Source organism: Oncorhynchus nerka, linkage group LG22 (assembly GCF_034236695.1).
Source record: "Oncorhynchus nerka isolate Pitt River linkage group LG22, Oner_Uvic_2.0, whole genome shotgun sequence".
Classification (NCBI taxonomy): Eukaryota; Metazoa; Chordata; class Actinopteri; order Salmoniformes; family Salmonidae; genus Oncorhynchus; species Oncorhynchus nerka.
Window position 1 is genome coordinate 65,174,720 of NC_088417.1, and position 14,272 is coordinate 65,188,991.

Below are 14,272 nucleotides of genomic sequence, written 5' to 3' on the forward strand. Positions count from 1 at the left end.
CAATCCAATTCCCTAACTTGAGCGTCCTTGAGGACCGAACCAAGCTGACAAGCTTCCTAATTTGTCCAAGCATCTCAAGGGTGCTGCCAGGTAAGCCTTTCAAATAATGCATTAATTTCAGTGGTTACATAATGTGATTGAATTGGGTTACATAACAGCTAATAACAAAGAGGCGGACCTTGGTGGGTAACATGGTTCCTCATAGGCTGAGAAGGGTAGTAAATGGGGTCCGTATTGGATGGATTCAGAAGGAGGAAATACTTTGGCCTTGATGCAATCAACGCACTATTGTTCATATCTCACTAATTTTCCCTCATGATTTTTCAGATTTTTCCCCTGCAAAACCATCTGGGGCACGACTGCGTGATCAAAATATGAAGGTAATTTCAGATTAAGCCGACATATGCAGGGTTTACTGTGAATGCAGTCTCCGCTGACGGGGAACATTGCCTTTAAATGTAATCATGCTGTAACGCTGATCATGAGCTCCACGGATTGAATTCGGTGCTTAATCACACTATCTGTGAAAAAATGTTTGAAAACAGAAAAAATATTCCCAAAATATAATTGGTTGTGAGTGACAAGGGAAAGCAGGGTGTACGCTAATTATACATTCCTTAATGGGAATTATTAGATTTAACACTTATGCTTCAGCACTAAGTGTTTTCCAAAGCTCAACGAAGAGGAGCTGTCTGAATGTCATTCACAACACCAGTGGTGCCGAGAGAAGGGGTCAGATATTATGAAAGAGCGAGAGAGAGAAAGCCATGAATAGCTCAATAATATTTGAGGAAATAAGGAAAGAAAATCCTGTGTCTACAATTGCTGCATGGTGATGGGTTTGCCTTGCTACCATGACTGTTTCAATTTTCTGTAATGGTGTCTGCACTGTAGCACCCGCATGGCAATGTGAAGGAGTGTTTCACAGTCACATCTAGCCTGATGAGTAGCTCGAGATGGAGAGGGAGAGAAAGAGAAATGGATTTACAATCTTGATGAAACGCTTCACTGATGGACAGATTGCAACCATTAGGAAGTCATTTACAACCCAGAGAGGGAGAGAAAGGAAATCTTATGATTAGCGCTATGAATTATTTATACAAGGGTTTCAATTCTTCGGATAGAGGGAACTTATTCCTGCTGGAAAAAGGCTGCTGTCTCCCTTTGTACTTGATTGGACTAATGATTTAGGAGCTAGACCACACACGCGCGCATACACACACACACACACACACACATACATACACACACACACACATACATACACACACACGCACACATACATACACACGCACACACACACACACGCACACATACATACATACATACATACATACATACATACACACACACACACACACACACACACACACAGTCATCCGTACACCGAGGAGCAACAATCCCCAGCTGTGGTTTATTAAATTGATATTCATAGTCCACATAGTCCCAGAACATCTTGAAGATATGACAGTAATGATGGAGAAGAGCTTTTTCAATTCAAAACAATGTTTCCATTGCACATCGCAATCCTCAGAGCAGGGCGATAGCTACTGAATTCAGCAAATCTCTTGGTCCTTCACTGTTAATGTTATACAACAGGAGCAACACAGAGCTACTAGAGGCCTTTCTACCTGGAGTCGCTAGGGGGCCAAGGCATCATGGGCAACAGACAGTTCCAGGGAGCCATGGCAACAGCAGACTCATATACTGAGCGCACAAAACATTAGGAACACCTTTCCATGACAGACTGACCAGATGAATCTAGGTGAAAGCTATGATCACTTATTGATGTCACTTATTAAATCCACTTCAATCTGTGTAGATAAAGGGGAGGAATGATTTTTCAGTGGTGTAAATTACTTGAGTAGTACTTTCAAGTATTTTTACTTAAGTAGTTTTTTGGGGTATCTGTACTTTACTATTTATATTTTTGACAACTTTTACTAAAGAAAATTATGTACTTTTTACTCCATACATTGTCCCTGACACCCAAAAGTTACATTTCGAATGCTCAGAAGGACAGGGAAATGGTCCAATTCACACACTTATCAAGAGAACATCCCTGGTCATCCCTACTGCGGACTCACTAAACACATGCTTTGTTTGTAAATAATGTCTGAGTGTTGGAGCATGCCCCTAGCTATCTGTAAATTTAAAAAACAAGAAAATGATGCAGTCTGGACATTTGAAACTATTTATACTTTTACTTTTGATACTTAAGTATATGTTTGATACTTAAGTATATTTAAAACCAAATACTTTTAGACTTTTACTCAAGTAGTATTTTACTGGGTGACTTTCACTTTTACTTGAGTCATTTTCTATTAAAGTATCTTTACCTTTACTCAAGTATAACATTTGGGTACTTTTTCCACCACTGGGATTTTTATGCATTGAGACATGGATTGTGTGTGTGCCTTTCAGAGGGTGAATGGGCAAGACAAGAGTTTTAAGTGCCTTTGAACGGGGTATGGTAGTACAGTAAGTACCAGGCGCATGGGTTTAAGTATGTCAAGAACTGCAACACTGCTGGATTTTTTTTACGCTCAACAGTTTCCCGTGTGTATCAAGAATGGTGCACCACCCAAAGGACATCCAGACAACTTGACACAATGGTGGGAAGCATTGGAGTCAACATGGGCCAGCATCCCTGTGGATGCTTTCGATACCTTGTAGAGTCAATGCCCTGATGAATTGAGGCTGTTCTGAGGACAAAAACGGTTGCAAGGGTTGCAACTCAATATTAGGAAGATGTTCCAAATGTTTTGTACCCTCGGTGTAATAGCTGCTCTGCATCAGGCTGCGATGCCATGGAGAATAGAGAGATCAACACAGCCAGAGAGAGAGAATAGAGCGAGACAGATATGGAGGGAGACAAAGCAAGATAAAAGAGGGATGATGAGAGGAAGGCAGATATGTCATCTTTAGAAAAGTTGTCCTCATCTCACTGCACAGAAGAAAGCACAGAACACCACCTCTGGCTGCTGGGTGTCTAAAAGGTGTTTTCCCTCCTCTACCCCCGCCATCAGTCCAACTCTACAAACCAGACGCCCCTCCTCAAACCCAACCCAACGCCTCTCCACCTCAACCCAGCGTCCTTAGCTTCAGCCTCATCCCCACCTCCAGGAGGATTATTCAGGCTTACACGGCCGTGCTGCGACCCAGCAGAGGGAAGGACGTGGGCAGGCCACAGCTCTGCTCTAGCCGCCTGAGCCCCTGGATACTTCTCAGCCCCAGCTCTGGCTGTGTGTGAGTCCGGCCCTCGCGGGGCATGGTAGTGGTGGCCTGGGCCTGCAGGGAGAGGGGCTCCATGGGGAGGGTGTTGTGGTTGAGGTCCATGGTAGACAGCAGGTGCCCCAGGGAGTCCCAGCGTCGGGCAGTGGGCAGGCGGATCAGGGAGGAGTAGCCCCTCTCTGAGAACACTGTGACCGGAAGAGTCTTGGAGGTCTCAGTCTCCTGCTGCTCCAGCCTGGAGGTCCGGGAGGAGGGCTTGGTGTTGGTGCCCCCCCGGCTGTCAGCCAGCACCTCACAGTAGGGAGGAGGGGGGTCCTCCATCAGAACGGCCTCCTCATAGCAGGGGGGCTTTCCAAACACGTCCGTCTCTGGGGAGGAAACAGACAAACGTACAGTATGTTAGTTTCCCCTTAACAATGTAAAGTGCTGTAAGCATTGGAAAAGCTTAATATAAACCAAATCCATCATTATTATCAAATGCTACTTTACCATGGACACAGTCATATTAGGCCATTGGATTGTCAGTGTTTAGGTCTAAAGGTAGGGATCCTGTGGAAAGGGTTGTGTGGGTGATTATTATTGCTAAGCTGACTCCTGCTGGCTATTACATAATGTTAATGGAGCTTCACTGACGCCTCAGTCATCTCAGATGGCTGACTATACATCTGAAGCTACTGATACCACTGCCAAGTCCAACTACTACACTAACAGCTCTGCCTTTTAAACTGTGAATCATGTTGAACACAGGTTGAGCGGTGAGAATTCCATTGATGAGTACAGTAGCCTACAATAAAGGCTTCTTTGACTCAATTCGGACATTTTGAAGAACTGAATGGCTTCACACACGTGCACGCATTCTCACAAACACACACAAACACACAGTGTAAAGAGAGCTTAATGAGATATTTGTTCTGACAGAAACATTCAAGCCACAAGTGGGAGGCTAATTTACTGATGTTTTCAGCACAATCATCTGGATTCACTCCCTTCAAAGCTCACAAAGAGAAAACCCACAGGAACAGGACAGGTGTGACACAGAGAGAGGGACCTGTAAAAGATGGAATGAGAGTAGAGGCGAGCGGGTTGATAGACTTGTGTCTGATTCACACTGTAGGGCCGAACCGAGGCATGCCTGTACTAGTGTTCAGTGTGAATTAGACAATTCATTCTGAAAGCACTGTGCATTTCTTTTCAGGTGAAACAAATCATTGAGAGCTTGGGACTATAAGGTTCTATCTGAATTTTTTTGTCCAAATGGAGTTATTGTTCTGTTCAATGTTCTCTACCCATATAGTTTTCTAAATACCCCCAATTCATGTTTTTAATTAAGTTCAAAAGAATACAAGATAAAAATTGCTGACACCATTCAAACGATAAGGGTTCAGAACTTTATTTTTTATAGATAGAGCCTTGTGCTCGTCATGTTGATTGTAATGAAAGAATGTAGAACATTTATTTTAACTCTGCTTTTTCAGGTATAACTGCAATTGATACATAAAACATAGTAAGCATGCTTTGATGTGACAAACCGGTAGCACGAGGCAATAACATGAAGTCTGTAAAGTAATTAGTGGGCGGTAAAGTACATTCAGCTGTATGAAGTGTTCACGCCCCCAGGGTTTACCATATAGGGACGACTTCCTTTCGAATGATGTCATGTGAGGTTAGTACAGTTGAGACGTCATAGGTCATTCACGCCTGGAAACTCTGATATACTTGTGGTTTGAACAACAGAATACAAGTCAGAGATAAGGATGTGGAGCAAACTGGTGAAGTAATATCTCCTTGGACTCTGACTACTCGGTGATGAATCCGGAGGGTTGTAAAATGTAGCTAGCTGGGCTAATAACAATGACACACCATCTGACCACACCTCTGGAGTACTTTATTTGCAGTGCTTTGACAGTGCTACTTCCTCCAGTGTGGAAACCCAGGCTGATAAAGGGAGAGGTACTACTAATCATAAACTCCCATTTTACAGCCCGCATCCCTTTCAAAGACTACCCACAGCCTTTCTATACTATATAATGGGAAAACCTCAATTGCCTACTCAACTCATCCGCTCTCCTCGCCGCCTCCTCAAAACTCATTGGAGGAAGCAATTCGCTACACCCGCAATAATATCTGCTAAAAATGTGTATGTGACAAATAAAATGTGATTTGATTTGAGGAGAAGGTCAGAGGAGGGACCATTGGCTCTCTCATCCAATGGGTTTTAAGGAGGCAAGGAGAGAAGATGCAAGGAGAATGCAGTTGAGATTCTCCCTACATATTCCAGGAAGCCATAACACTTTGCACAGAATGTTTTTCAATGGAAGAAATGTTGCTGCTCTCTAAACACACGACAACTGATTGATGTCAAGGATATGGAATGTGTGATATGGGAAATCCTCCACAGTATGTGGCATTGAGGAATACACCACCTCAGTCATCGGCTTCATCAATAAGTGCATCGATGACGTCGTCCCCACAGTGACTGTATGTACATATCCCAACCAGAAGCCATGGATTACAGGCAACATCCGCAATCGTGCTAAGGGCTAGAGCTGCCGCTTTGCTTTCAAGGAGTGGGAGACTAACCCAGACACTTAAAAGAAATCCCGCTATGCCTTCAGATGAACCATCAAACAAGCAAAGCGTCAATATAGGATTAAGATTGAATCCTACTACACCGGCTCTGACACTCGTCGGATGTGGCAGGGCTTGAAAACTATTACAGACTACAAAGGGAAACCCAGACGCGAGCTGCCCAGTGACGCAAGCCTACCAGACGAGATAAATGCTTTTTATGCCTGCTTCGAGGCAAGCAATGCTGAAGCATGCACGAGAGCACCAGCTGTTCTGGATGACTGTGTGATAACTCTCTCGGTAGCCGATGTGAACAAAACCTTTTAAACCGGGCAACATTCACAAAGCCGCTGGCCCAGACAGATTACCAGGACGTGTACTCAAAGCATGTGCTGACCAACTGTCAAGTGTCTTCACTGACATTTTCAACCTCTCCCTGACCGAGTCTGTAATACCTACATTTCAAGCAGACCACCATAGTCCCTGTGCCCAAGGAAGCGAAGATAACCTGCCTAAATGATTACCGCCCTGTGGCACTCAAGTCGGTAGCCATGAAGTGCTTTGAAAGGCTGGTTATGGCTCACATCAACACCATTATCCCAGAAACCCTAGATCCACTCCAATTTGCATACCGCCCCAACAGATCCACAGATGATGCAATCTCAATCGCACTCCACACTGCTCTTTCTCACCTGAACAAAAGGAACACCTATGTGAGAATTCTGTTCATTGGCTACAGCTCAGCGTTCAACTCCATAGTGCCCACGAAGCTCATCACTAAGCTAAGGACTCTGGGACTAAACACCTCCCTCTGCAACTGGATCCTGGACTTCCTGATGGGCCGCCCCCAGGTGGCAAGAGTAGGCAACAGCACGTCTGCCACACTGATCCTTAACACTGGGGCCCCTCAGGGGTGTGAACTTAGTCCCCTCCTGTATTCCCTGTTTACCCCCGACTGGGTGGCCAAACACGACTCCAACACCATCATTAAGTTTGCAGACGACACAACAGTGCTAGGCCTGATCACTGACAACGATGAGACAGCCTATAGGGAGGAGGTCAGAGAACTGGCAGTGTGGTGCCAGGCCAACAACCTCACCCTCAATGTGAGCAAGACAAAGGAGTTGTTCGTGGACTACAGGAAAAGGCCCATTAACATCGATGGGGCTGTAGTGGAGCGGGTCGAGAGCTTCAAAACCTTTTCCCCCTCAGGAGACTGAAAAGATTTGGCATGGGTCCTCAGATCCTCAAAAGGTTCTACAGCTGCACCCTTGAGAGCATACTGGTTGCAGTCTGACTCCAGTCAGACTGTTCTCTCTAAGCCATAAGCCATAAGATTGCTGAACAATTCATAAAATCGCCAACCGACAATTTACATTGACCCCCCCCTTGTACACTTCTGCTACTCGCTATTTGTTTGTTACCTATGGATAGTCACTTCGCCCCCACCTACATGTACAGATTATCTCAACTAGCCTGTACCCCCGCACACTGACTCGGTACCGGTGCCCCCTGTATATAGCCTTATTATTGTTACGGATCCCTCTGGAACATTCATTACACACACCTGTCCCCTATTCCCACTGATTAGTACGTATATAAGTGTGCCCTTTGGTTTCCATTGGGCTGTCCATTATTGTTACAATGTCCGTTGGTGCGTGTGAGTACCGGTGCTGTGTGTTTTGGCTTTTATGCCATTGTGGTGCCATTGTGTGATTATGGGTCCCGTACCGTGTGTTAATCATTGTGCACGTGTGTTATTTATTTGGGTTTCAACCCTTTTGTATAGTGTTTGTTTGGTCTTCGTCCCCGTGCCTTGCCGTAATTTGGGTACAATACAAAACCCTATTACGCATTCCTGCGCCTGTCTCTCGAATCATTTATGCCGACGTGACAGTTGTTATTCTTTTACTTTTTATTTGAGTCTACTTGGTAAATATTTTCTTCTTCTTGACCTGCACTGTTGGTTAAGGGCTTGTAAAGTAAGCATTTCAAGGTAAAGTCTAAACTTCTTGTATTTGGCGCATGTGACGAAAAGTTTATTTGAAGTGTTGTTGTGGTGGCACTGATCTGCTATGTACAGTTGCCTTAAAACAGCTTTGAAAATTCCAGAAAATGATGTCATGGCTTTTAGATGCTTCTGATAGGTTAATTGACATCATTTGAGTCAATTGGAGGTGTAGCTGTGGAAGTATTTCAAGGCCTACCTTCAAACTCCGTGCCTCTTTGCTTGACATCAGGGGACAAATCTAAATAAATCAGCCAAGACCTCCACAAGTCTGGTTCATCCTTGGGAGCAAATGCCTGAAGGTACCACGTTCATCTGTACAAACAAAAGTATAAACACCATGGGACCACGCTGCCATCATACCGCTCAGGAAGGAGACGCATTCTGTCTCCTAGAGATGAACGTACTTTGGTGCGAAAAGTGCAAATCAATCCCAGAACAACAGCAAAGGACCCTGTGAAGATGTTGAAGGAAACAGGTACAAAAGTATCTATATCCACAGTAAAAACGAGTTCTATATTGACATAACCTGAAAGGCCGCTCAGCAAGGAAGAAGCCACTGCTCCAAAACAGCCTTAAAAAAGCCAGACTACGGTTTGTAACTGCACATGGGGAAAAAGGTTGTACTTTATGGAGAAATGTTCTCTGGTCTGATGAAACAAAAATAGAACTGTTTGGCCATAATGACCATCATTAGGTTTGGAGGAAAAGGGGGGATGCTTGCAAGCTGAAGAATACCATCCCAACCGTGAAGCACGGGGGTGGCAGCATCATGTTGTGGTTCGCTGCAGGAGGGATTGTTGCACTTCACAAAATGGATGGCGTCATGAGGCAGGGAAATTATGTGGATATATTGAAGCAACATCTCAAGACATCAGTTAAAGCTTGGTCGCAAATGCATCTTCCAAATGGACAATGACCCCAAGCATACTTCCAAAGTTGTGGCAAAATGCCTTAATTAAGGACAACAAGTGAAGGTATTGTGGCCATCACAAAGCCCTGACCTCAATCCAATAGAACATTTGTGGGCAGAACTGAAAAAGCGTGTGCGAGCAAGGAGGCCTACAAACCTGACTCAGTTACATCAGCTCTGTCAGGAGGAATGGGCCAAAATTCACCCAACTTATTGTGGGAAGCTTTTGTAAGGCTACCTGAAACGTTTGTCCCAAGATAAACAATTTAAAGGCAATGCTACCAAATACTAATTAAGTGTACAGTCGTGAATGGCAGCAGGCAGGTGTGAGTGCATCTGCACAGTGAGGCGAAGACCTTTGGAAGATGGCCTGGTGTCAAGAAGGGCAGCAAAGAAGCCACTTCTCTCCAGGAAAAACATCAGGGACAGACTGATATTCTGCAAAAGGTACAGGGATTGGACTGCTGAGGACTGGGGTCAAGTCATTTTCTCTGATGAATCCCCTTTCCGATTGTTTGTGGCATCCGGAAAAAAGCTTGTCCGGAGAAGACAAGGTGAGCGCTACCACCAGTCCTGTGTCATGCCAACAGTAAAGCATCCTGAGACCATTCATGTGTGGGGTTACTTCTCAGCCAAGGGTGTGGGCTCACTCACAATTTTGCTTAACAACACAGCCATGAATAAAGAATGGTACCAACACATCCTCCGAGAGCAACTTCTCCCAACCATCCAGAAACAGTTTGGTGACGAACAATGCCTTTTCCAGCATGATGGAACACATTGCCATAAGGCAAAAGTGATAACTAAGTTGCTCGAGGAACAAAACATCGATATTTTGGGTCCATGGCCAGGAAACTCCCCAGACCTTGATCCCATTGAGAACTTGTGGTCAATCCTCAAGAGGCGGGTGGACAAACAAAAACCCACAAATTTTGACAAACTCCAAGCATTGATTATGCAAAAATTGGCTGCCATCAGTCCGGATGTGGCCAAAAGTTAATTGACAGCATGCCAGGGCAGATTGCAGAGGTCTTGAAAAAGAAGGGTCAACACTGCAAATATTGACTCTTTGCATCAACTTTGTGTAATTGTCAATAAAAGCCCTTGACACATATGAAATGCTTGTAATTAGACTTCACTATTCCATAGTAACACCTGACAAAAATATCTAAAGACACTTTGTGGAAATGTATATTTGTGTCATTCTCAAGACTTTTGGCCACGACTGTATATGCCCTGTATGTGTCCACATATTCACAACGAATTACACTATAGTTTTTATGATCTCGTTTTCCACCACACATGTATAATACCCTGCTTTGGTCTCTAATATTAGCCCCAGCTGCTATATGTATGAATAAAAATTACTTCCATACAGTAACAATGGAGGCCCAGAACACTGGGAGATGAAAGGAGTGTTTCATGTGTTGCGCCAGGTGGGTGTTTGTTTCCAGTGTCAGCAATGCCTCCAAACCTAGAGAGGGCCACGGGTGCAGAGGGCTGGCAGGGCCGTGGAGGAGTATAGAGGATGGTGGAATGGCAGGCGGGGGGACGAGGCAAAGGGACTATCCAGAGGGGAGCCACCTTCACCGGGGGCAGGATTGCTAATCTCAGCCTCCGTGATCCTGGGGCTCCGGGGCCCACATCTGCCGCCAATGACAGCCCCTATGACGCAGGCACAACAGCAGCTACATGGAGGAAGGTATTATTGGAAAAAGTCCTCTCCAATGCTGGAGGCCTGTGGATCTCAGCATGAGGAAACGGCAATAAAAAAATGTACATTTTATGTCCTGGAGCTATAATGACATTTGGGGTATCCCCATTTTTCTACCACTCTGAGGTGCACCCCTTAACCAGCCTGTCCTAGCCGCCTTGGAACTGAGTTCCTCTGTATGGCTGTTGTGCTTGCTAGCCCTCTCTGTCTATTTCAATGGCTGCTGCTAGCCTACCTTTCATGCCACTGACTGACTGTCACGCCGTTAGCCCCTACTAAGTGTCGAGCTGCTTGCAGTCTCTGTCATTGAGCTGGCTGCTGTGCTGCCAACTCTGCCACTGCTCTGCCTACACACGCCTACGCTACAGTACTAACTGTCACCATGTCACCCATGAAGGAACACAGCTACAGATACAACAAGAGCCTACAGCAAACCTTCATAGTCACTGCTGTCATGCCTGTAGCATGTAATGTACAGAAAACTGCAGGTGTCTCCTGGGTTATGCTCTTTGTGTGTTTATATTGCGCTCATATTGAACTGGAAAAGGAGGTTGCATGGTAAACATCAGAGCTAAAACAAACGTGTTTTTGTTGTATTTGTCACATGTGCCAAATACAACAGGTGTAGTAGACCTTATAGTGAAATGCTTACTTACTTACTAACCAACAATGCAGTTTTAAGAAAAATAAGTGTGTGGTAAAACAAAAATAACTCATAGTTAGAGTTGCAGTTAAATAAGAGTAGCGAGGCTAAATACACTGGGTACCGGAACAGACTCGATGTGCGGGGGCACAGGTTAGTCGAAGTAATTGAGGTAATATGTACATGTAGGTAGAGTGACTATGCATAGATAATAACCAGAGAGTAGTAGCAGCAGCGTAAAAGAGGGCGTGGGGGGGGGGGACAATGCAAATAGTCTGGGTAGCCATTTCATTAGCTGTTCAGGAGTCTTATGGCTTGGGGGTAGAAGCTGTTAAGAAGCCTCTTGGACCTAGACTTGGCACTCTGGTGCCGCTTGCCCTGCGGTATTAGAGATATGTCTATGACTAGGGTGGCTAGACCATTTTTAGGGCCTTCCTCTGACACTGCCTAGTATAGAGGTCCTAGGTGGCAGGAAGCTTGGCCCCAGTGATGTACTGGGCCAGACGCACTACCCTCAGTATATGCGTTGCGGTGGATCTGAGGACCCATGCCAAATCCTTTCAGTCTCCTGAGGGGGAATAGGCTTTGTTGTGCCCTCTTCACCACTGTCCTGGTGTGTTTGGACCATGATAGTTTGTTGGTCATGTGGACACCAAGGAACTTAAAGCTCTCAACCTGCTCCGTTACAGCCCTGTCGATGAGAATGGGGTTGTGCTCGGTCCTCCTTTTCCTGTAGTCCACAATCATCTCCTTTGTCTTGATCACGTTGAGGGAGAGGTTGTTATCCTGGCACCACATGGCCAGGTCTCTGACCTCCTCCCTAGAGGCTGTCTTGTCATTGTCGGTGATCAGGCCTTCCGTTGTTGTGTAGTCGGAAAACTAAATGATGGTGTTGGAGTCATGCCTGGCCATGCAGTCATGGGTGAACAGGGAGTACAGGAGGGGACTGAGCACGCACCCATTAGGGGACTCCATGTTGAGGATCAGCGTGGCAGATGTGTTGTTACCTACCCTTACCACCTGGGCGTGGCCCGTCGGGAAGTCCAGGATCCAGTTGCAGAGGGAAGTGTTTAGTCCCAGAGTCCTTAGCTTAGTGATGAGCTTTCAGGGCACTATGGTGTTGAACGCTGAGCTGTAGTCAATCAATAGCATTCTCACGTAGGTGTTATTTTTGTCCAGGTGGGAAAGGGCAGTGTGGAGTGCAATAGAGATTGCATTATCTGTGGATCTGTTGGGGTGGTATGCAAATTGGAGTGGGTCTAGGTTTCTGGGATAATAGTGTTGATGTGAGCTATGATCAGCCTTTCAGAGCACTTCATTGCTACAGATGTGAGTGCTATGGGTCGGTAGTCATTTAGGCAAGTTACCTTAGTGTTCTTGGGCACAGGGACTATGGTGGTCTGCTTGAAACATGTTGGTATTGCAGACTCAGTCTGGGACAGGTTGAAAATGTCAGTGAAGACACTTGCCAGTTGGTCAGCGCATGCTCGGAGTGCAAGTCCTGGCAATCCGTCTGACCCCGTGGCCTTGTGAATGCTGACCTGCTTAAAGGTCTTACTCACATCGGCTATGGAGAGTGTGATCAAACAGTCGCCTGGAACAGCTGATGCTCTCATGCATGTTTTAGTGTTGCTTGCCTCGAAGCGAGCATAGAAGTAATTTAGCTTGGTTGAAGTGTGTATGATTCAAAGTACTGCAGTCTAATCTTAATTAGTCATAGTGTGTGTGTGCGTGCATCTGTGTGGTGGAATATTCAAAGCGTAAAGAAAAGTACTGTATCAGTACATTACCTTGAGGGGAGGCCCAGCTGCCCTGTGGGAGGGAGTGAAGAATGTGCAGTGGGGGGGAGAAATGTGGGGGGGAGAAATGTGGGGGGCAGAAATGGAGGGGCTCTCTGGTGGGGGGTTCCCTTCCTAACCCCTCTGGGCCCAGGCACTCCAATGGCTCCATCTCCAAGGCCCTCAGACACTGCTCCCTCAGCCTCTCCTCCCTCCTCTTCTTCAGATGGCGCTGGATGAAGCTGCAGAAGCAGCACAGCATGACGATGAGAGCCCACACCAGCCAGAACCCAGCAAAGCAGGCCAGGAAGGTGTATGTGCCCTGGGACATCACCATGGTGATGAGAAACTAGTTGACTTGGCACTACCGAGGTGCGTTAAATGAGGAGCCAACTGGACTGGAGATACGTTAAATCAAATAGCACTGACTGTCACTGAGGAGACGGGAAAACAGGGCTCCAGTCTCCAGAGGAGTTTGGTTGAATGTGTAGTCTTCTGTTGATTTTTAGTCATCTTATATCAGTGTGACAGCTGATGTCTCAGATCAGCCCTGATGACAGTGTACATGATCCCTGTTAAAATGACCGGCTGTCCAGTGTCTTCATACCCACACAACAACACCCACACCAACAGTACTGTCTCAGAGGCGCTTCTGAAGTCCAAAGGCCAGGTGTGATCAGTTGTTTTCCAGCCAGCTGGTCACTGCAGATCAGATCAGTCCTATGGTTCTTTACAGGTAAAACAAGGTCATCTACATTCTCCCTGCAGTCTCACTGCAAAACTCATTGTCTAAATCACATCCACTGTCCAGGTATCCTGAAAAAACACAGCTTAATGAAAACACAAATAAACACAGAGCACTGCTCCTCCTTCCCACTGAGATTGAAGGCCTGCTCTTCTCCCCAGCAGGCAGGCTGAGAGGGCCCTCTGAGGGGTGAGGTCAGGCAGAGCAGTGCCACGTGACGCCCCCGGTCCGTCCCTCAGCTGCCTCCTCCAGGACACAGGGCCAGGCCCAGGGGTTCCGTACACTCCTGCAGAGTTCTGAGCGGTTCCACTTGGTTCCGCGTCCCCCCTCTGGCACCCTGATCCCCAGACTATGGGTTCTGGCACCTCAGAACTCCAGAGGACTCTCAACGTCACGCTGATCAACAAAGGGAGAGAGGGAGGAGAGAGGGCAGAGGGGACAATCATTATCAATTATGAAATACGCCCAAAAAATGGGCCTGTCTGGTAAGTGATCTCAAATGTTCAAGCATCATAATGATGGTGACCTCAGGGGGTGAGTATCAGTTTCACACATCAGAGAGGAAGGAGCAGAACCCTACATGGATCTCATGGGGAAAACAGGGCCCTTTGTGTGGGCCCCAATAATGCTGACCTCAACATAGCAGGTCATTCTCTGTCCCCACATGCC

At 46.1% G+C, this 14,272-nt stretch overlaps 1 protein-coding gene across 1 annotated transcript; it reads right to left on the bottom strand.

Annotated features, from left to right (window-relative positions):
* Positions 1-1,375: 1,375 nt before the first annotated feature.
* LOC115104664 (proline-rich protein 7) lies at positions 1,376-13,986 on the bottom strand. The gene is made up of 2 exons (XM_065007318.1): positions 12,866-13,986; positions 1,376-3,600 (listed from the first exon to the last, which is right to left on the bottom strand). The coding sequence occupies exons 1-2, from the start codon at positions 13,193-13,195 to the stop codon at positions 3,142-3,144; spliced, it is 789 nt and encodes a 262-aa protein (XP_064863390.1). The 5' UTR covers positions 13,196-13,986; the 3' UTR covers positions 1,376-3,141.
* Positions 13,987-14,272: the final 286 nt, after the last annotated feature.